Below are 21,296 nucleotides of genomic sequence, written 5' to 3'. Positions count from 1 at the left end.
GTTGCTTAGAATTGGCCATTCTATAATAATAAAAAGTTTACGTAAAGGACCCCTTTAGGGCAGTGACACACAGGGAGATTTGTTGCGCCATGACAAAAATCTCTGTTGTCGCGGGCGACTAATCTCCCCACAATTCCATCCCACTGGCTAGAATGTAAATTGACAGCGGGATGGCATACACAGCACCACGATTAGCCTAAGTCGCCTGAAGTTTCCTCTCAAAGCAACTTCGGCAAATGGCGGCACCACGTATGCCATCCCACTGGTGATTTACATTCTAGCCGGTGGGATGGCATTGCAGGGAGATTAGTCCCCCGCGACAATGGAGATTTGTCATGGCGCGACTAATCTTCCCGTGTACCCCTGCCCTTAAGGTGGCCCTACGTGGTAAGATAGGCTCATTTTGCAAGGTCGCCAAACAAGCGAATCTTTCCCCCAATATGGCCACCTTGGGTCAGCGATATCAAAGATCGCATACGATGAAGGGGATAAGTGAACCTGGAGCTAAGACTGCAAACATGAGCTGAAAAAAAAAAATTAGCCTGCCCAACTGACATCTGGCCATTTTTCGCCCATATATTGGTCAGGGAGGCCCGTTGGAGGGCCCCATACACAGGTAGAAAAGCTGCCCAATCAGTCTGAAGAACCTGAATCAGCAGGTTAAATCTGCCCGTGTATGGCCCCCTATAGGGAAGTAATCACACAGTATGGTTCAGCTTTACGTTACTGGCATGTCCCTAAGGGGCGCCTAAAGGTGGCCATACACGTAACGATCTGCTCGCCTGGCGAGGTCGCCAAGCGAGCGGATCTTCTCCCGATATCCCCAGCTATGGTTGGCCGATATTGGGGGAATTTAAGCTAATTTGGTCGTTTGGCCCCAGGGCCGAATTATAACGACTGTTAAGGGCGCAGGTTAAAAAATTCAGTCGGATCCGACTGAATTTTTTAACCTGCCCGATTTCAGGCCAGATATCGGTCGGGCAGGCCAGTCGTTGTTGCCCCTACACGGGCCGATAAGCTGCTGAATCGTCCAAGGGACCCATATCGGCAGCTACAATCGGCCCGTGTATGGCCACCTTAAGGCTTATTACAGAGTTATTATCAGAGCCAGGCTTTGGAAGGGGCCTGGAACACCTCTGCGGAGGCAACTGTACAACACTAATAGAGTACACAGATCTATCAGATTGATACAAAGGCCTCCTATGTCATGAACCCTAAACAGATTTACTAAACATCCTCGGGCGTTTGGGTGCATTTTAATGACAGCGTCCCTTTAAGAGGTATACAATACGTCTGGCTGTTAAAGGCAACCCATACTTACATTTATTTCCTTCCCCTAAGCATCCCTCCCCAGCATGGGGCTCTGCTTTAAAATACATATATTGTGCCTCTCCCCTGCTTTTGCCGCTCTCGTCGTACTCGCTATCTGTCCCAGAATCCTCCTCGGCAGTGTCCCAGGTCTCTTTCTTGCCGTCGTTGGCTTTGGACCTCCTGCTGCTGGTGATGCTGTGGGAGTCGAGTCCGTTGGCGAGGGGGATGGGGGCGCTGTCGGCGTTGCACAACGTATCGCTGCTATGGCTTGAGCTGAGGATATCGCTATCCACGGAGCTAGTGCTCCGGTCGTTATTCACGTCAGAGTCCGATCGCTCTTCCGGCTGAAAGTTGTTCTCTGGGTCAGCCGGCAAGATTCGGTTTTCCAGTTCTCTGTTGTCGGCTGACCCGGAATCCGCCTCATTTAATGGCGAATCAATGTTCTCAAAATCGCTCCCCTCCGTGCTCTTGCTGCTGTCCCCGTTGCCGCCATCTTGGTGCTGCTGAAGAGAAAGGCTCTTTAGTTTCTCCGTGCTCTCTTCCAGAATGGCGTCCACCGATTTAACATTGCCTTTTACCCTGCTGCAGTAGTCTTCAGAGAGATTTGAATCCCCGCCGCCTTTCGGACCGACGGACCTTGCCGTCTGAGGGGTGTGCTCGGGTAACGAGACATAAAGCCTGATGGTATTGGCATGGCGGTCCAAGAGCTTCCACAGATGAGAGTCGGTAAAAACCAGCTGGTAGTCTAGCGAGTCGGAGCTTTCCACAAACACCTACACAAAGGAAACACTCGTTAGCCGCCACAGAGGGAGCTGAATCCTTATGGGTTGAGCTTCTCACAGATAGTAAGGAATCTACCAAACTAATTGTAGGGGTATGCTATAGACCCCCTAATGTAAGCGAAGAGGAGGAGGCCCAGCTCCTGTTGCAAATAGAAAAGGCTGCTAGTTTGGGGCAAGTGATAATAATGGGGGATTTTAATTACCCTGATATTGACTGGGGCAATAGTACTGCCAGGGCAGTAAATGGGAACAAGTTTATAAACTTGCTGCATGACAACTTTATGTCACAAGTTGTTGAGGAGCCAACCAGGAACCATGCTATACTAGATCTAGTGATCTCTAATGACCCAGAACGTATAGCAAATGTGCAAGTGGTTGAACCCCTGGGTAATAGTGACCATAATGTTATTTCATTTAATGTTTGGTGCAGGAAACAAATTTACACGGGGGCAACAAAGACAATGAATTTTAGGAAGGCAAATTTTAGCTCCTTAAGGGCAGCGCTTCAGGGCATAGATTGGGGCATTATGTTTTCTGATAAAAACACAGAGCAGAAATGGTTGTCATTTAAAATGATATTAAATCATTACTGTTCTAAATTCATTCCATTAATAAGAAAAAGTAGAAGTGTTAAGAATCCCCCCATGTGGCTTAACTCTGAGGGAAAGAAGTTAATAGGGAAAAAAAGGAAAGCTTTTAAGAAATATAAGTCAGAGGGGACAGTAGCTGCGTTTAATGATTATAAACACTATAACAAGTGTTGTAAAACAGCAATCCGGAAGGCAAAGATAGAAAATGAGGAGCGCATCGCGGTCGAGGCCAAGACTAACCCCAAAAAGTTTTTTAAGTATATTAATAGTAAAAAGATGCAGGTTGAGGGTGTGGCCCCATTGAGTTATAATAACAATATGGTTACAGCGGATACAGAAAAGGCAGATGTGCTTAACCAGTTCTTTTCTTCTGTGTATACAGTAGAGGAGCCAGTGGGACAAGTCCCACCCAATAGCTGCACTGTTGCCTCAGCTCCAACTACACAGTGGTTGGCACAGGATATGGTGCTTAAAGGGTTACACACGATAAATGTAAACAAGGCACCTGGGCCAGATGGAATACACCCTCGGGTACTGAGAGAGCTAGGGGCAGAATTGCAGTGGCCCTTGTTTCTGATATTCTCAGACTCTCTTTCATCAGGTATGGTACCTAGGGATTGGAAGAAGGCGAATGTCACTCCCATATTTAAAAAGGGAGTAAGATCTCAGCCTGGCAATTATAGGCCTGTAAGTTTGACATCCGTGGTGGGCAAGTTATTTGAAGGCTTGTTAAGGGATCACATTCAAAATTATGTAGTGGAGAATGGCATTATGAGCAGTAATCAGCATGGCTTTATGAAGGACAGGTCATGTCAGACCAATTTAATTGCTTTTTATGATGAGGTAAGTAAGAAGCTGGACAGTGGGGATGCAGTAGATATCATCTATTTGGATTTTGCCAAAGCATTTGATACCGTTCCCCACAAACGACTGCTTTCTAAGCTAAGGTCTATTGGTCTTAGTGAAGTCGTTTGCACATGGATAGAAAACTGGCTACAGGATCGGGTACAGAGGGTGGTTGTTAATGGTACATTCTCTACTTGGAATAAGGTCCTCAGTGGGGTCCCTCAGGGTTCTGTACTGGGTCCACTTTTGTTTAATTTGTTCATAAATGACTTAGGGGAGGGTATTATGAGTAATGTATCAGTGTTTGCAGATGACACAAAACTCTGCAGCCCAGTCAATTCTATTCAGGATGTGACATCCCTGCAGCAGGATCTTGACCAACTGGCAATCTGGGCAGCTAAGTGGCAGATGAGATTTAATGTGGATAAATGTAAGGTCATGCACCTGGGATGTAAAAATATGCAAGCCCCGTATACCCTTAATGGGACTGCACTGGGCAAATCCATAATGGAGAAGGACCTTGGAGTCCTTGTAGATAATAAACTTGGCTGTAGCAAGCAATGCCAGGCAGCAGCTGCAAGGGCAAACAAGGTTTTGAGCTGTATTAAAAGGGGTATAGATTCACGGGAGGAGGGGGTTATTCTTCCCCTTTACAGAGCGCTGGTAAGGCCCCATCTAGAATATGCTGTTCAGTTTTGGTCTCCAGTGCTCAAACGGGACATTACTGAGTTAGAGAGGGTCCAGAGAAGGGCAACTAAGCTGGTAAAGGGTATGGGAAGTCTCAGTTATGAAGAAAGACTGGCCAAGTTGGGTCTGTTTACACTGGAGAAGAGGCGCTTAAGAGGTGACATGATAACTATGTATAAATATATAAAGGGATCATATAATAACCTTTCTAATGTTTTATTTACCAGTAGGGCCTTCCAACGGACACGAGGGCACCCACTCCGTTTAGAAGAAGGGAGGTTCCATTTAAACATTCGGAAAGGATTTTTTACAGTGAGAGCTGTGAGGTTCTGGAATTCCCTCCCCGAATCAGTCGTGCTGGCTGATACATTATATAACTTTAAGAAGGGGCTGGATGGATTCTTAGCAAGTGAGGGAATACAGGGTTATGGGAGATAGCTCTCAGTACTAGTTGATCCAGGGACTGGTCCGATTGCCATCTTGGAGTCAGGAAGGAATTTTTTCCCCTCTGTGGCAAATTAGAGAGGTTTCAGATGGGGTTTTTTGCCTTCCTCTGGATCAACTAGTAGTTAGGCAGGTTATATATAGGCATTATGGTTGAACTTGATGGACGTATGTCTTTTTTCAACCCAACTTACTATGTTACTATGTTACAATCAGCAACCGCCTCTATGGATGAAACATGGCATCAACAAATGTAGGGATGCGCCGAATCCAGGATTCAGTTCGGGATTCGAATTCAGCCAAATCCACGCTCCTGGCCGAACCGTAGCCTTAAAATCACGTGACTTGTAGTCACAAACACGGAAGTTGAAAAATGTTCGCCATGCTTGCCTCTTTAACCCTTCCATAGCCTAATTTACATATGCAAATTAGGTTTTGGATTCAGTTCGGTATTTAGGGGATTGCCCGAATCTGAAAATAGTGGATTCGGTGCATCCCATATCCATATCTGGAAACCAGTTATCCAAAAAGTTCCGAATTACGAAAAAGCCATCTCCCATAGCCTCCATTATAAGCAAATAATTCTAATTTTTAAAAATGATTCCCTTTCTCTCTGTAATAATAAAACAGTACCTGTACTTGATCCCAACTAAGCTATAATTACCCCTTATTGGGGCAGAACAGCCCTATTGGGTTTATTTCATGGTTAAATGATTCCCTTTTCTCTGTAATAATAAAACAGTACCTGTACTTGATCCCAACTAAGATATAATTACCCCTTATTGGGGGCAGAACAGCCCTATTGGGTTTATTTCATGGTTAAATGATTCCCTTTTCTCTGTAATAATAAAACAGTACCTGTACTTGATCCCAACTAAGCTATAATTACCCCTTATTGGGGCAGAACAGCCCTATTGGGTTTATTTCATGGTTAAATGATTCCCTTTTCTCTGTAATAATAAAACAGTACCTGTACTTGATCCCAACTAAGATATAATTACCCCTTATTGGGGGCAGAACAGCCCTATTGGGTTTATTTCATGGTTAAATGATTCCCTTTTCTCTGTAATAATAAAACAGTACCTGTACTTGATCCCAACTAAGCTATAATTACCCCTTATTGGGGCAGAACAGCCCTATTGGGTTTATTTAATGGTTAAATGATTCCCTTTTCTCTGTAATAATAAAACAGTACCTGTACTTGATCCCAACTAAGATATAATTACCCCTTATTGGGACAGAACAGCCCTATTGGGTTTATTTAATGGTTAAATGATTTTTAGCAGACTTAAGTTAGAGATCCAAATTACAGAAAGATCCCTTATCTGGAAAACCCCAGGTCCCGAGCATTCTGGATAACAGGTCCTATACCTGTATCATATTATTGAATATATGTGACGTTTATTAGGGATGCACTGAATCCACAATTTTAGGATCCGGTCCGAACCCTAGAATTAGGATTAGGAGGGGCTAAAGAGAAATGATTGCTTTATGTGTGGTGAAAAGTTTTCTTCCGTGTTTATTTGACAAAAAGTCACATGATTTGATGGATTCGCTCGAATCAGAATCGTGCTGAAAAAGGCCTAATTTTGGCCGAATCCTGGATTTGATGCATCCCCACCACATTTATTGGCCGGTGTTTCACTCACCTTATTGCTTCTGAAGAATCCTTCGGCTTTAAGGGTTTTATTTGCGACGTTTAAAAGGCGCAAGTCGTTGTAACATCTCTCCAGGACGACGCGCATCGTGTCCGGCAGCAAATCGACGCTCTGTGATTGGAGAAACAGATATTTATGAGAGGCCCCTTTACGGCTGTGCCAAGCCAGAGTAGTAAATGCCACAGACCTTGGAGATGAGCTGCTTGAACTCGATGATCGTCTGGCTGAGATAGGCGCGGACGCTGACGGGTGGAGCCACAGTTTCTGTCTTTAGGTCGACCACGTAGACTTTCACCATGACCTCTGCAGCAAAACAAACACAGGTCAGTGATAGAATGTTCCACAACAAATGCAGGAGAAACAAAATTAAGTAATATATCTACGGATGGGCTGTCCGTTCCAACCTGTAATATATCTACGGATGGGCTGTCCGTTCCAACCTGTAATATATCTACGGATGGGCTGTCCGTTCCAACCTGTAATATATCTACGGATGGGCTGTCCGTTCCAACCTGTGATATATCTACGGATGGGCTGTCCGTTCCAACCTGTGATATATCTATGGATGGGCTGTCCGTTCCAACCTGTGATATATCTACGGATGGACTGTCCGTTCCAACCTGTAATATATCTACGGATGGGCTGTCCGTTCCAACCTGTGATATATCTACGGATGGACTGTCCGTTCCAACCTGTGATATATCTACGGATGGACTGTCCGTTCCAACCTGTGATATATCTACGGATGGACTGTCCGTTCCAACCTGTGATATATCTACGGATGGACTGTCCGTTCCAACCTAATGCCATAAAAACAGTCCCTTATCTATCCTGATAACTGGCAATGTAAACAGAAAATACTTAGATAATACGGACTTGGCAACCGGCACCAGTTCAAGGTTCTAATATGCAGAACGGCAGGGAGCCCGGTAAGATTAGCGGCTGTATTACAGTAATAAGGGTAAAGGTCCTTGTAGCAGCCTCCATTTCACACTGGATTTCAGAAAAAGTTTAGTTCCCCTGCTTGTGGCATTATCATTACATCTTATTAAGGTGCCTGAAACAGAAATTAGTTCTCAGACTTATGTCGGATGAAGAATAGAGTATTATGGGACTTTACACTTCTTAGGGATATATTCACTGCTCCTCCTCCCTAAACTTCCATCAAAGTGCTCCAGTCCAGCCCACCAATTACGTTACAGATTCCATGCCTCTCAGATGTGAACTGGGATTAGTGTTCTAGTCCCACCCACTGCTTGAGTTACAGACTCCCTGCCCTTCCTATGGAAGCTGCATGAGAATTTTCTGAATTATATGCTCCTGGCTCTCTCCCTGTAAACTGCCATCAGAATGGTTTTCAAGTCCCACCCACTGCTTCAGTTCCAGGCACCCCGCCCCTTCCCCTGTAAGCTAGCATCAGAGTATTCTAATCCCACCCACTGCTTCAGTTCCAAGCACCCTGCCCCTTCCCCTGTAAACTAGCATCAGAGTATTCTATTCCCACCTACTGCTTCAGTTCCAGGCACCCCGCCCCTTCCCCTGTAAGATAGCATCAGAGTATTCTAATCCCACCCACTGCTTCAGTTCCAGCACCCCGCCCCTTCCCCTGTAAGCTAGCATCAGAGTATTCTAATCCCACCTACTGCTTCAGTTCCAGGCACCCCGCCCCTTGCCCTGTAAGCTAGCATCAGAGTATTCTAATCCCACCCACTGCTTCAGTTCCAAGCACCCCGCCCCTTCCCCTGTAAGGTAGCATCAGAGTATTCTAATCCCACCCACTGCTTCAGTTCCAAGCACCCCGCCCCTTCCCCTGTAAGATAGCATCAGAGTATTCTAATCCCACCCACTGCTTCAGTTCCAAGCACCCCGCCCCTTCCCCTGTAAACTAGCATCAGAGTATTCTAATCCCACCCACTGCTTCAGTTCCAAGCACCCCGCCCCTTCCCCTGTAAGCTAGCATCAGAGTATTCTAATCCCACCCACTGCTTCAGTTCCAGCACCCCGCCCCTTCCCTGTAAACTAGCATCAGAGTATTCTAATCCCACCCACTGCTTAAGTTCCAGGCACCCCGCCCCTTCCCCTGTAAGCTAGCATCAGAGTATTCTAATCCCACCCACTGCTTCAGTTCCAAGCACCCCGCCCCTTCCCCTGTAAGCTAGCATCAGAGTATTCTATTCCCACCTACTGCTTTAGTTCCAGGCACCCCGCCCCTTCCCCTGTAAGCTAGCATCAGAGTATTCTATTCCCACCTACTGCTTTAGTTCCAGGCACCCTGCCCCTTCCCCTGTAAGCTAGCATCAGAGCATTCTATTCCCACCTACTGCTTTAGTTCCAGGCACCCCGCCCCTTCCCCTGTAAGCTAGCATCAGAGTAAACATCCACACAAACACATCTGCTTACCACCAGGCTTATAGGACTGAAATACTTGGTCCGGTCTCTTGGTTTCTAACAGCAGGTCGAACATATAAGAGGATTTGACGCCCCCCAGCAGATATCCCATCGTCCGGTCCTCTTCGTCTTCATAGGAGCGCTCCAGGTAATCATGGAATTCATCGTACTTCACTAGGCGGCAGCAATCGAGAGAAATCACACCTTCCAGGTCCATGAGCTGCCCCAACAACAGTTTCATTAGAATCAAACCGGAAATACACTAAAAAGGGACCCTGACACTTGTTTAAAGGAGAAGGAAAGGCATTTTATTACCAATAGATTAGCCACAATAATGCAAGCGAGAACACTATATGTATTCTGCAGAAAGCCCTAGAAGATCCCTCCATGTGTTTAAGATAGCAGCTGCCATTTTAGCTTGGTCTCAGTAGCTTCCGTGATTTAGTTCTAGCTGCTGGTAGCTCAGATTACACAGCACAGTTGGGAGGAGGAGAGAGGTGAGATGGGAGGGGTAAGGAGGAGAAGGGAGGGGGAGACAGGAGGAAACGGAACAGATTCATGCTGTTCCCTGAAGGATTTTTCTGAGAGAAGGAAGTCTGACCCAAAAGGACACGTGTACACACACACACAAAAAAAAAAAGAAATCCTGTGTTTCTTTTGATAGAGGACTAGCATTTCTGTAATTAAGCGTTCCTGGGAGTTATTAAACATTTGTGCTTTGGACCCTCACTATAAATACATGACATTCCCCGGTTGCCAGACAAACACCAAGGTGCTGCTATGTGTGTAACAGGTAAGAAACTTGCTGCCTCACCTTGTGCGCAATCTCAACGGCTTCCTTCATGGTTTTATCTTTATGAACCTCAAGTTTACTTTCCATCATGATCTGCTTGACCGGGTGCATGCAGAAGAGCTTCAGCTGCAGAGAAACAGGGGGGAGAGCATGTAAACCAAGTACAGACGCCATTATTAAGGATGAAATTCAATGTGACCTGCTCTTCTGCTTATCCAACACGTTTTACTGAATATTCTCTTAAGTCAATATGCAAACAGAGGCATGGGATCCGTTATCCGGAAAACCCTCTATTCCTTCACTGTCTATTCAATATATTATTCATATGCAGACTTTTCTATAATTCTGGACAGTATTCCGCTGACAGTCTATTTGGGGGGGCTTACTTTGCATGTATTGCGTTCAATCTCTCGCTGGCGCTTTTCCTGCTCTTCCTGTTCTTGCTCCTTTTGCACGAGAAGCTTTATGTGCTCAGGAAATTCGATTGCTTCGGGGAATTCTGTAAAGCAGATAAAAATAAGTTTAATTGATACACTGATGGAGCAACAAGTATCACAATAGGGGGGATAAAGTTCCTAAAGTTGCCATGCTAGGATATGGGTCAGTGTTTGGTAGTCAGGTCTGGACTGGGATATAAAATAGGCCCTGGCATTCCAAGTACCCAGAGGCCCAAACAGCCCCCCCCCCCCCCAGCCCAATAAATAGTGACTGTCTGTGGCACCTTACAGCCTCCCTGGCATTCCCAGTACACAGAGGCACAAACAGCCCCCCCCAGCCCAATAAATAGTGACTGTCTGTGGTACCTTACAGCCCCCCTGGCATTCCCAGTACCCAGAGGCACAAACAGCCCCCCCAGCCCAATAAATAGTGACTGTCTGTGGCACCTTACAGCCCCCCTGGCATTCCCAGTACCCAGAGGCACAAACAGCCCCCCCCAGCCCAATAAATAGTGACTGTCTGTGGCACCTTGCAGCCCCCCTGGCATTCCAAGTACCCAGAGGCACAAACAGCCCCCACCCCCAGCCCAATAAATAGTGACTGTCTGTGGCACCTTACAGCCCCCTGGCATTCCCAGTACCCAGAGGCACAAACAGCCCCCCCCCCCCAGCCCAATAAATAGTGACTGTCTGTGGCACCTTACAGCAGCCCTTCTGGTATTTGCCAGAATCCACAGATTGCCAGTCCAGGCCTCGCTTCCTACTATGGAAAACCCGGAACCTACACATTTATGGCACTACTTGCGTAACTGCCAGCTCAAGCTTCGCCTGGCAATTATGGAAATTCCAAGTGTTCAGATGGGGAAGAGATTGGAGAATATGCCAAGTTTTGCTAAACAGTGACAAATCTCCTGGTATTACATCAGCCCGAGGGAATGGGAAGATAATAAAATAGACAAAACCCAACCACTCCCAGGGATTAATCTGTACCAAATAAGTTAAAGGCACCAGTGCTTTAATGCTTACTTGCATTTCTAGCTGGGTTCTTCAATCTGTACATCAGCATATATGCATTTGTAGAGCTGAAAGATAATGAAATAAACATGTTAAATGTGAAAGTGGAACTGTCTGCATGAGTGTTACTTTGGATAAATAACTGTATTTAAACGGCTTCAACGCATAGTGCTTTACGGCACTCATTGATATAACGCATAGAATAGTTTAGTTAATAGAAGGCTGGCTGCCCCCTTCCTATATAAATGATATCCAACAATATTCAACCATTTCCCATAGCATCTAGTTATTCACAGATTTGTTTTTCTTTCTGATAAGACAACATTATCCTATACTAGGGGCTAACTAAAGGTAGCCATGGATAGGCATAGTGCTTTATGGCACTCATTGATATAACGCATAGAATAGTTTAGTTAATAGAAGGCAAGCTTCTCCCTTCCTATATAAATGATATCAAACCAACAATATTCAACCATTTCCCATAGCATCTAGTTATTCACAGATTTGTTTTTCTTTCTGATAAGACGACATTATCCTATACTAGGGGCTAACTAAAGGTGGCCATGGATAGGCATAGTGCTTTATGGCACTCATTGAAATAACGCATAGAATAGTTTAGTTAATAGAAGGCAAGCTTCTCCCTTCCTATATAAATGATATCAAACCAACAATATTCAACAATTTCCCATAGCATCTAGTTATTCACTGACTTGTTTTTCTTTCTGATAAGAAGACATTATCCTATATCTATATGGCCATGGATGGGCAGATTTCAACTGCCAATTTGGGTCCTTCAGACCAATTCAGCAGCATATCTGCCCGTGTATGAGGACCCCCAACAGCTCTCCCTGACTGACAGCTGGCCAGGTGTCGATTGGACAACCTTGATTTTCCTGACAGATTGGGGACAGTGTAAGTTCACCGATGCAGTCCTCGTTCCGACACCTCCTATACCCATCATTGTAATTCAATCGTTTGGCCCTAGGGCCAAAAGATCAAATTAGCCCAATATCACCCCCCACCTTAGGTGGGCATATCGGAAGATCGGCTCGTTTTACAACATCACCAAAATGTGTTGCTCTTAATATGTATGGCCACCTTAAGCTGCATACGTCCCTGCTGATAAAACACTAAAACTGGCCATTTAACAAATATAAAAGCCCCTTATTCAGAAAATAATTAGACCCCATACTAAAGAATAATTTACACATTTCAGAAAGACTTACCTAGCAAAGGCACTGGAGTAGTATCCGCGATTTCCCGTAGACCCACCATAAGTTTTTTTAATGTCCTCCTGTGTTATCTGCCCAAACATATAAAATAAAGAAATCGTACAGCCATGTCAAATAGTATGCCTTTTGCTTAAATCGGCGCTTTTTATCTAGGGCCACTGCCCCTAGCAACCTAGAGCCACTCACCCTGCTCACGTGCTGATCATTGAAGCTGTACCACTGGCCGTCAGCAAAGGATTTTATACAGGCGTAGTAATGTCCCCCCGCAGCACTTCCTGAATGGACCATCACGGAAAAAAGTTCATACAAAGAATTCTAGAAAAGCAAATTCACATCGGTTTCAATATTTATTCTGTGCAGCAACGGTATGTGGGCAAGAGCGTATTTGTTATATTTCATAATAATGTAATATATAAAACAGCATTTCGCTGTATTATAAGGGATAATGTACCCCCTACTGTAAATGATAAGGATATTAGCAGTCACTGAGGGGTTCTGTGCCCATATAAAGGCACAAGGCTGAGTTATACAGGGAACTCATATCACTCATGTATTATAAGGGATACTGTACCCCCTACTGTAAATGATAAGGATATTAGCAGTCACTGAGGGGTTCTGTGCCCATATAAAGGCACAAGGCTGCAGGCTGAGTTATACAGGGAACTCATATCACTCATGTATTATAAGGGGTAATGTACCCCCTACTGTAAATGATAAGGATATAATAAAACCACTGAGGGGTTCTGTGACCATGCTTAGTCACCTCTGTGCTTCTCCTCCACTTTCATTCCCTGCCGCTGTACAAAAGGACCTCACCTTTTCCGATACAGATTTATTCAGCTTTTCAATATTGCTGTTTGTTTCCAGACAGATTCCTTCATCAACTGCGTCATCAGTAGAAAAATCGTTGCTCATTTGGTCACTGTGGCAACTGCCTTCATTTTCGGCGCCGCTGTCCGTGCAACTATCCGTCTGAGGAGATTTCTAGTGGCAATGCAGAAACAGATTTAAGTTACTAAAACAGCATTCCAATTACATAGGTAAAAGCATAGGCTCTACACCTAATGAGGAACAGCCCCCTAAGTTTGCTCATAGCCTGTACAGAGAGATACCATAAAACTATGGCACATAGGGATTCCCCTGTACTAATCACAATTCAGCAGGAACAGCCCCCTAAGTTTGCTCATAGCCTGTACAGAGAGATACCATAAAACTATGGCACATAGGGATTCCCCTGTACTAAGCACAATTCAGCAGGAACAGCCCCCTAAGTTTGTTCATAGCCTGTACAGAGAGATACCATAAAACTATGGCACATAGGGATTCCCCTGTACTAAGCACAATTCAGCAGGAACAGCCCCCTAATAACACAGTAATGCAAAGGAATAAGATGAGGGTTTGTGAAGGCCAGAGTCATTCTAAACCAACCTCATCTTCCACATCTATGAATGGGCTCATGTCTAGCTCATCGGGAAAAGTCATACGGTCGTTCAGTTTGATCCTGTGCATGCTGGTGTAATCAAAATCAAACCTCTTGAGCTGCAGAGTAAGGAGGTATGGGAAATGCAGGAACTTCAGACCCTAGAGAATGAAACAAATTACCATGTATTAAGGGGGAAGGAATGGAAAATTGCCCCAACTAGGATTTTAATTAACCCAATGTGTATTCATGTGGACCCCTCATTACCTTCCGTGCATCGCATTTCCTCTTGCATCGCTCACAGAAGTACTGATTGGGTCCATCTAGGGTTTCTGGCTGAATAAATGCTTGAAGTGCTTCTTCCTGCCATACAGACAAAAATAGGAGATAAAATGTACATGTGGAAATACAACATACACAATATATAGACAGAGTCGCTTGCTCAACCAGAAGGCCTGTGTTTGCTGTTACAGGTATGGGATCCATTATCTGGAAACCTGTTATCCAGAAAGCTCTGAATTACAAGAAGGTCATCTCCCATTATAACTAACTCCATTATAAGTAACTGAAAAACATTTCCTTTTTCTCTGTAATAATAAAACAGTACCTGTACTTGATCCCAACTAAGATATAATTACCCCTTATTGGGGGCAGAACAGCCCTATTGGGTTTATTTAATGTTTAAATGATTCCCTTTTCTCTGTAATAATAAAACAGTACCTGTACTTGATCCCAACTAAGATATAATTACCCCTTATTGGGGGCAGAACAGTCCTATTGGGTTTATTTAATGGTTAAATGATTCCCTTTTCTCTGTAATAATAAAACAGTACCTGTACTTGATCCCAACTAAGATATAATTATCCCTTATTGGGGCAGAACAGTCCTATTGGGTTTAATTAATGTTTACATTCTTTTTAGTAGACTTTGTTATAGAGATTACAGACAGATCCCGAGCATTCTAGATAACAGGTGCCATACCAATTTTTTTTTTTGCCCAGAGAGGGGAAACCGGATCACTATCATGTACCTCTATTGAGTGGCAAGGTATCAGCCAGTGCGGTGCTACAGAGAACTGATATCAGCACAGAAACACAAGAGTATGCATTTCTGTGTGATATACACTCCACGCAGGCCGACACTGTGCCTGTCAATGGAGATACAGGAAGGAATGCGTGACAGTGGATACGCCTTTCTATTCGTGCGTACAAAACACAGGTGGGGGAAAGCTAATCCCTCACAGCTTAACCACTGCTAATTAAATGAAGCCTGTCTTATGGTGGGAGGATAGTAAATGGTCCCCTGTGGGCAGGCCCGGACTGGCAATCTGTGGGTTCTGTCAGGGCTTATTTTAAATCCCAGTCCAGGGCTGCCTATGGGAACTGCTCAGGCAGAAGACAGAATTGGATTGGCCTCCTCTATACAATTCCCAGTATATTGTAGAAAAACTGGCGCACAGCCCCATAAATAGAGCCTATTGAGCATTACGTACATAAAAAGGGACCTGATTCACCCTTAAATTCACACATACTGCTGAGTGTGGCTATGTACTATTATAAATACCCACCATACTACCAAATGCCGTGTTAGAGCCAAACGGCCGGATGACCAGCGGGATATCGAGGAACGTATCAATCCTCCAGCTTTCATAGCCACACTCCAAGCATTTCACATAGTCCTTTAGCTTTCCCTGGTACAGCTGATTGATGAGGTCAGCCTGAAACACAGCACACATATGGCACCATTGCACTATTTCTTTTATAAAAAATGAATATTCTTAAGGGTAAAATATTGCTCAAGCACAGCCATGGAAATGACAACAGATGTATGCAAGAAGGTTTTGCTGTATGGGTGCCACCAAAGAGGAATGGGTTAACATCAAGGGCACATAAATTAGACTGCTTTGAGGAGAAGGAGCAGAAGGTTGCCTTTAGGATCATATATCACAATAACCCAACTCAGCAATGCCTATGTATTAGAACTTCTGGGGATGGTGAAGCTTGAGTTACAGTAAATTAAATTATATTTATTACAGACCTGAGGTCTGCACGTGCTCAGTGGGCTCTGGGCTGCTGGGGAGGAGCTAAGCTTATGGGGTGTGGGTCATTACGAAGGAAGTGATGTACATGTCCCTGAAGCCGATGCTACAGGGCTGGTTATTAAAATCGATACAGACTACAATGATTTCCATGTTGCCATATAATATAAATCTGAAATTAATAGTATTGTGACTATTATACTGTATATATACTGTATATTGTAAGTGGCCCAGTGAATGTGCTGTAAATCAGCAGAAAAAAAGATGGGGGGCTACTGGGGGAAACTTTGGGGGCACAGATCTTCCCTACTAAAGAGGTTCCCTGGTGTTGGTACAGAAACATTCCTAGTTGGATTCTTTTACTGACCTTTTTATGCTCCTTCCTTTATTTTTGTAGATTTCTGGCTTATTATGGTCACTTCCATTTAAATTAAATGATACTTGGATAGTTTCCATTGCCAAATTCCATTTTTTTTATTTTTTAAAAAATTGCTATTTATTGCCATTCTAAATGCCCACATCTCTCTTATGTTCAGCTGAGGCCCCTAATGGATTGTGTAAAACAGGGGTAGGGAACTTATGGCTCGGGAGCCAGATGTGGCTCTTTTGATGGCTGCATCTGGCTCGCTGTGAAATCTTTAATAGAAAAAATAACGGGGGGCCTGGCCTGCACTCGGCGGATAGAAGACGTGTTCTAAGCCTTAGAACAAGTCTTCTATCCGCCGAGCGCAGGCCACGCCCTCCTCCGCATGTGGTGTTTGTGGCTCTCTCAGCCAAAAATCCCAACCCCTGGTGTAAAAGGTAAAGGGCAAACCACCCTTCCACTTACACATACCTGTTCCGTCTGCTTCCACTTTTGCTCCAAAGCATCGAACATGACCCTGCACAGTTCCTGTACGTCATGCTGCTGCCAGGCTGTCAGAGGATAACCAGCATTAGAATATTCCTGCCTAATTTATAATAGTATTTCCAATCTGTTTTTTTTTTTTTTTTTAATAGAAAACCCCAGCATCCCAAGGAAAAGCTGTAGTAGGAGTGTTACGGGCTGAAGCTCCCATTAAAAGGTACTACATAAAGTGACTAAATACATAGTAAAGTAAATGATACAAATGTGTGTTACAGCAGTGTCAGTAACTTTTTAAAGGGGAACTAACCATACCTTCACTGCTGTCCCAGCCAAAGCTGCGAGTCACATCTGTGGTTTCTATCGCTCGCTTTTTGCTTGTCTGCAGTAAAACAAAGAGTCTTTGCAGTTGGTAGGGGATGCTGGAGACCGGGTCTTCTTCTGACTCCTCAAACTCCCACCTATTGGCACAATAAATCCATGAGAATATTGACCAAGGATGTGACTGTCGAGGCTTCAGAATCAAGAACCCCAGCCACAAAGCAAGTCTAGACTGCTGTTTCTTGCTGGAAAGGAAAGAGCAGTGAAATCCAGGCTTGCACCCTTGCTTTATTGAAACTACTTTAAAGGGTAAGTTCGCCTTTACATTAAATGTTAGAATGTGTGAACTGGACCTATTCTAAGCAACTTCTTATCATACTGACTTGTACAGCGCATTGCGGAACTCTGGGGTCATGAAGAGGGTTTGCAGCAGGCTGTTCAAGTAGCAAGTCATCGCTTGGTTTACCAGGCCCACGTAACCTGCAAGAAAATGGAGAAATACACCCCAGTGTAAAAGTTCATGATTTTTCTGGATAATAGCCAATGGCTGCGCTTCCTGTCCTGTATATCACACCTTGTCACTGTCAACAGCCCTAACATTCTATCCTCTGCTGGGTAACATCCCTGACTGTACTACACTGTGCTGCATCTGGCGCACCCTAGCTGCTGCACCACCACCACTGCTTGGCCTCTGTAGCCTGTGTCTATTAGGGATACAAACGGAACATGGTTTAGTGTTAACCTCAGTCTTATGTCAAAGGGGTTGTTCACCTTTACATCATTTTTGTTCAGCAGTTTTCACAGTTTGGAAAAGCTATCTGGTAGCTAGGGTTCAATTTAACCTAGCAACAAGGAAGTGGTTTGAAAGAAAGACAGGAACATGAATAGAGGAGGGCCCAAATAGAAAGTAATAAAAAGTAACAATAACAATAAAACTGTAGTCTCACAGAGCAATAGTTTTTTGGCTGACCTCTATTTGAAAGTCAAAAGAGGAAAAATTTGAAATAATTCAAAAACTATAAAAAGGAAAAAGACCAATAGAAAAGTTTGTCCACTCTATAACATACTAAAAGCTAACCTGAAGGTGAACAACCCCTTCAATGTCGTATTCTGCTACTACAGCAATTGTTCATTGTGCTTTATCCAAAAACTCCTATGCTCTCAAGATTCTACTCACTTCTTTCAAAAGGGAAGGTCCCATGAACTACCTCACAGAATATAAAGGGATTTGCTTTACACGTCATCTAAGACTCATTTAGACCTGCATTGTGATTGGCCAGTCTAGTCAGGGCATCAGATAGGCACAACCCTATCTCATTGTGGGCGGAACTTTATGTCTGGTAGGAAATACCGGTGTCGGACTTGCTGAGAAGAGAGGAGTAGGAGTAGTTCTGGCTGACATAGTCGCTCGTGCAGGCCACAGACTCTTCTCTCGGGAGGGGTCCAATGAATTTCTCCTGCGTGCTGTCATCGAGCCCACTGCTGTCTGCTGTCCCCGACTCATCCTGCAACGCAAAGCTACACTTTACATTGGTGCCTTACCTCCTTATAAAAGTTGGCCCAGGTTCACTAAAAGACCAGTAAATGCTGCCTACTGATTGGTTGCTATAGGTTGTTAGACCAGTAGCTGCTTCATCAAATGCACATTCTGCATCACATATGCACGCACATTCAGCTGCATCCCACACATTTTATTTAATGTTTAAGAAACACACTGATAAATAAGATGTAGCAACTGTTTTAGAATATAGGTCCTTTAGACCGATTCGGCAGCTTATCTGCCCCTGTATGGGCACCAATAACGGGCCTCCCCGACCAACATCTGGCCTGAAATGGGCCAGATCTCGATCGGGCAGGTTTGATTTTTCTGTTGGATCGTGTACCGCATTGGCTCGTTGATTCGGTCCCCAGACCAATGTCGCCTTAAGCCTGCTGTTTTAATTTGGTCTTTGACCCTAAGGCCAAACGATCAAATTAGCCTTATATTGCCCACCCGTAGGAGGGCATATAGTGAGAAGATCCGATCGCTTGGTGAGGTCGCCAAATGAGCGGGTCTTACAGTGTATGCCAACCTTTAGGCTACAATACTATGTAAAAGCACAATATATTTGATTTTTGATTGCCAGGCAGTAAATAAAACCCAGCATCCTTACTGATGTGAGCTGTGGCTGCTCGCCGTTTTTATCCGTCAAATGAAGGAAGTTCTTCTTTCCTGCTTCAAAGCCGGCCTCTTGCAAAGTCCTGTCTGGGGTTGGATCCAGCGCTGCCTGAAATGAGCAAAGAAAAAACATAAGGTCAGACAAGATTTCATTCATACGCTGCCAACTGTGTGACCTTACAGTACAGAGAGTATACGGCACAACAGCAAAGCAACAACTGGCATTGTACCCTTTCAGTACCACAGACTAACTGGCTGGTCAGAACAGCAGGGGGCACTCCCAATAGGGCTGTTCTGCCCCCAATAAGGGGTAATTATATCTTAGTTGGGATCAAGTACAGGTACTGTTTTATTATTACAGAGAAAAGGGAATCATTTAACCATTAAATTACCCCTTATTGGGGGCAGAACAGTCCTATTGGGTTTATTTAATGGTTAAATGATTCCCTTTTCTCTGTAATAATAAAACAGTACCTGTACTTGATCCCAACTAAGCTATAATTACCCCTTATTGGGGGCAGAACAGTCCTATTGGGTTTATTATATCTTAATTGGGATCAAGTACAGGTACTGTTTTATTATTACAGAGAAAAGGGAATCATTTAACCATGAAATAAACCCAATAGGGCTGTTCTGCCCCAATAAGGGGTAATTATATCTTAGTTGGGATCAAGTACAGGTACTGTTTTATTATTACAGAGAAAAGGGAATCATTTAACCATTAAATAAACCCAATAGGGCTGTTCTGCCCCAATAAGGGGTAATTATATCTTAGTTGGGATCAAGTACAGGTACTGTTTTATTATTACAGAGAAAAGGGAATCATTTAACCATTAAATAAACCCAATAGGGCTGTTCTGCCCCCAATAAGGGGTAATTATATCTTAGTTGGGATCAAGTACAGGTACTGTTTTATTATTACAGAGAAAAGGGAATCATTTAACCATTAAATAAACCCAATAGGGCTGTTCTGCCCCAATAAGGGGTAATTATATCTTAGTTGGGATCAAGTACAGATACTGTTTTATTATTACAGAGATCCTCACCATGTCGACCATGTTGCTGGCTCCATTCCCCCACATCAGACTGAACGTCCCGGAGACATAGCCCGCTTTGCTGGACACATCTTCGTACAGCTGCTTGACGGAGGTGGACGCTGGGAGGTTTAACGTGATTCGTTCGTTTATGTTCTTGCAGCTGGTGGTGTCTTGCACGATGCACAGTACTCTTGGCTCGTCGGCTGCATTTTCGATCTGGGAAAAGAAAAGGTTGCCTTTATACTAATATAATCACTAGCCCAACAGTCTCCACTGTAGGTGGGTATATTGGGAGACGATCCTCTCAGAGCAGACTTTTAGTATGTTATAGAAGTGTCTATTCTAAGCAACTTTTGAATTAGTCTTCATTATTTATTTCTTATAGTTTTTGATTAATTTGCCTTTTTCTTCTAACCCTGTGCAGCTTTCAAATGGGGGTCACTGACCCCGGCAGCTGAAAGCCTATTGCTCTGTGAGGCTCCAGTTTTATTGTTATCATTACTTTATATTCCTTCTTTTTCTATTCAGGTACTCTCCTACTGATTAATCTCATTCAAACTGTCGATAAGGTAACTTGGACCCTAGCAACCAGATCGCTGCTGAAAAGCTAAGCTGCTGAACAAAAAGTGAAATAAATAAACTACAAATAATAAACAAATGAAGACCAATTGCAAACTGTCTCAGAATATTACTCTCTACATCATACTAAATGTTAACTCAAAACAACCCCTTTAAGTCCGTGCCGTACAGCTGCTGTTTGCTATAGGGGGAGATTCTCTGAGCTGAACACGCTACGGCTAGTATGGGGAGCCGTGTGCATGATAAGACACGTGCCCCCTGGGTGGCTCTGTGCCAGTTACATTAGTTACACAATGGGGTTGGTTTGGGAGATGAGAGATTGCTCATCCTCCGTACAAAGCAATACACATTGCTCCAGCTCATAGGAACATGTTGCAACAAATAACACATCATTAATATCCTCTTTCTCCCGTCTATAAGGAGAGCCAAAGGCAGGAGGAGGAAAAGGAAACAAACTGAAAAAAACAGTAACAATAACAGTAACAATACAGGGCTAAGTAGTATTTCATTCATTCACATTACATGCAGCATAAAAACCAGTGCAGTCTGCAACACAAGCCCTGTAGCATCAGCTTTTACGGCAGATGTCCCTCACTTCCTGCTTGATGATTTCCCACAAGCCCCTAAGCCCACTGAGCACGTGCAGTGCCACTGACACACAAAAGGCCTAACAAACTCCCAAGGCCTGGGCCATTACCATTATAGGGCTGCTGCTGC

The 21,296-nt window shown here is 44.1% G+C and overlaps 1 protein-coding gene across 4 annotated transcripts in view; it reads right to left on the bottom strand.

Moving 5' to 3' along the window:
• The window catches only part of usp47 (ubiquitin specific peptidase 47), a 52,543-nt gene that overhangs the window by 8,877 nt on the left and 22,370 nt on the right, over positions 1 to 21,296 (bottom strand). For 3 of the 4 annotated variants that reach the window (XM_031899701.1, NM_001097241.1, XM_031899702.1), the window contains 19 exon segments: positions 20,010 to 20,216; positions 18,959 to 19,072; positions 18,157 to 18,310; positions 17,189 to 17,285; positions 16,800 to 16,945; positions 16,476 to 16,555; positions 15,170 to 15,319; positions 13,870 to 13,965; positions 13,611 to 13,763; positions 12,999 to 13,166; positions 12,369 to 12,497; positions 12,177 to 12,253; positions 10,963 to 11,018; positions 9,886 to 9,998; positions 9,521 to 9,625; positions 8,719 to 8,926; positions 6,506 to 6,621; positions 6,310 to 6,429; positions 1,322 to 2,084 (listed from right to left, as the gene is read on the bottom strand). In XM_031899701.1, coding sequence (XP_031755561.1) covers positions 1,322 to 2,084; positions 6,310 to 6,429; positions 6,506 to 6,621; positions 8,719 to 8,926; positions 9,521 to 9,625; positions 9,886 to 9,998; positions 10,963 to 11,018; positions 12,177 to 12,253; positions 12,369 to 12,497; positions 12,999 to 13,166; positions 13,611 to 13,763; positions 13,870 to 13,965; positions 15,170 to 15,319; positions 16,476 to 16,555; positions 16,800 to 16,945; positions 17,189 to 17,285; positions 18,157 to 18,310; positions 18,959 to 19,072; positions 20,010 to 20,216 — 3,052 coding nt within the window. 4 annotated transcript variants of the gene reach the window in all.

Source organism: Xenopus tropicalis, chromosome 4, assembly GCF_000004195.4.
Source record: "Xenopus tropicalis strain Nigerian chromosome 4, UCB_Xtro_10.0, whole genome shotgun sequence".
Lineage (NCBI taxonomy): Eukaryota > Metazoa > Chordata > Amphibia > Anura > Pipidae > Xenopus > Xenopus tropicalis.
Note: the sequence above shows the minus strand (reverse complement) of the source record. Positions and strands in the feature narration are given on the sequence as shown.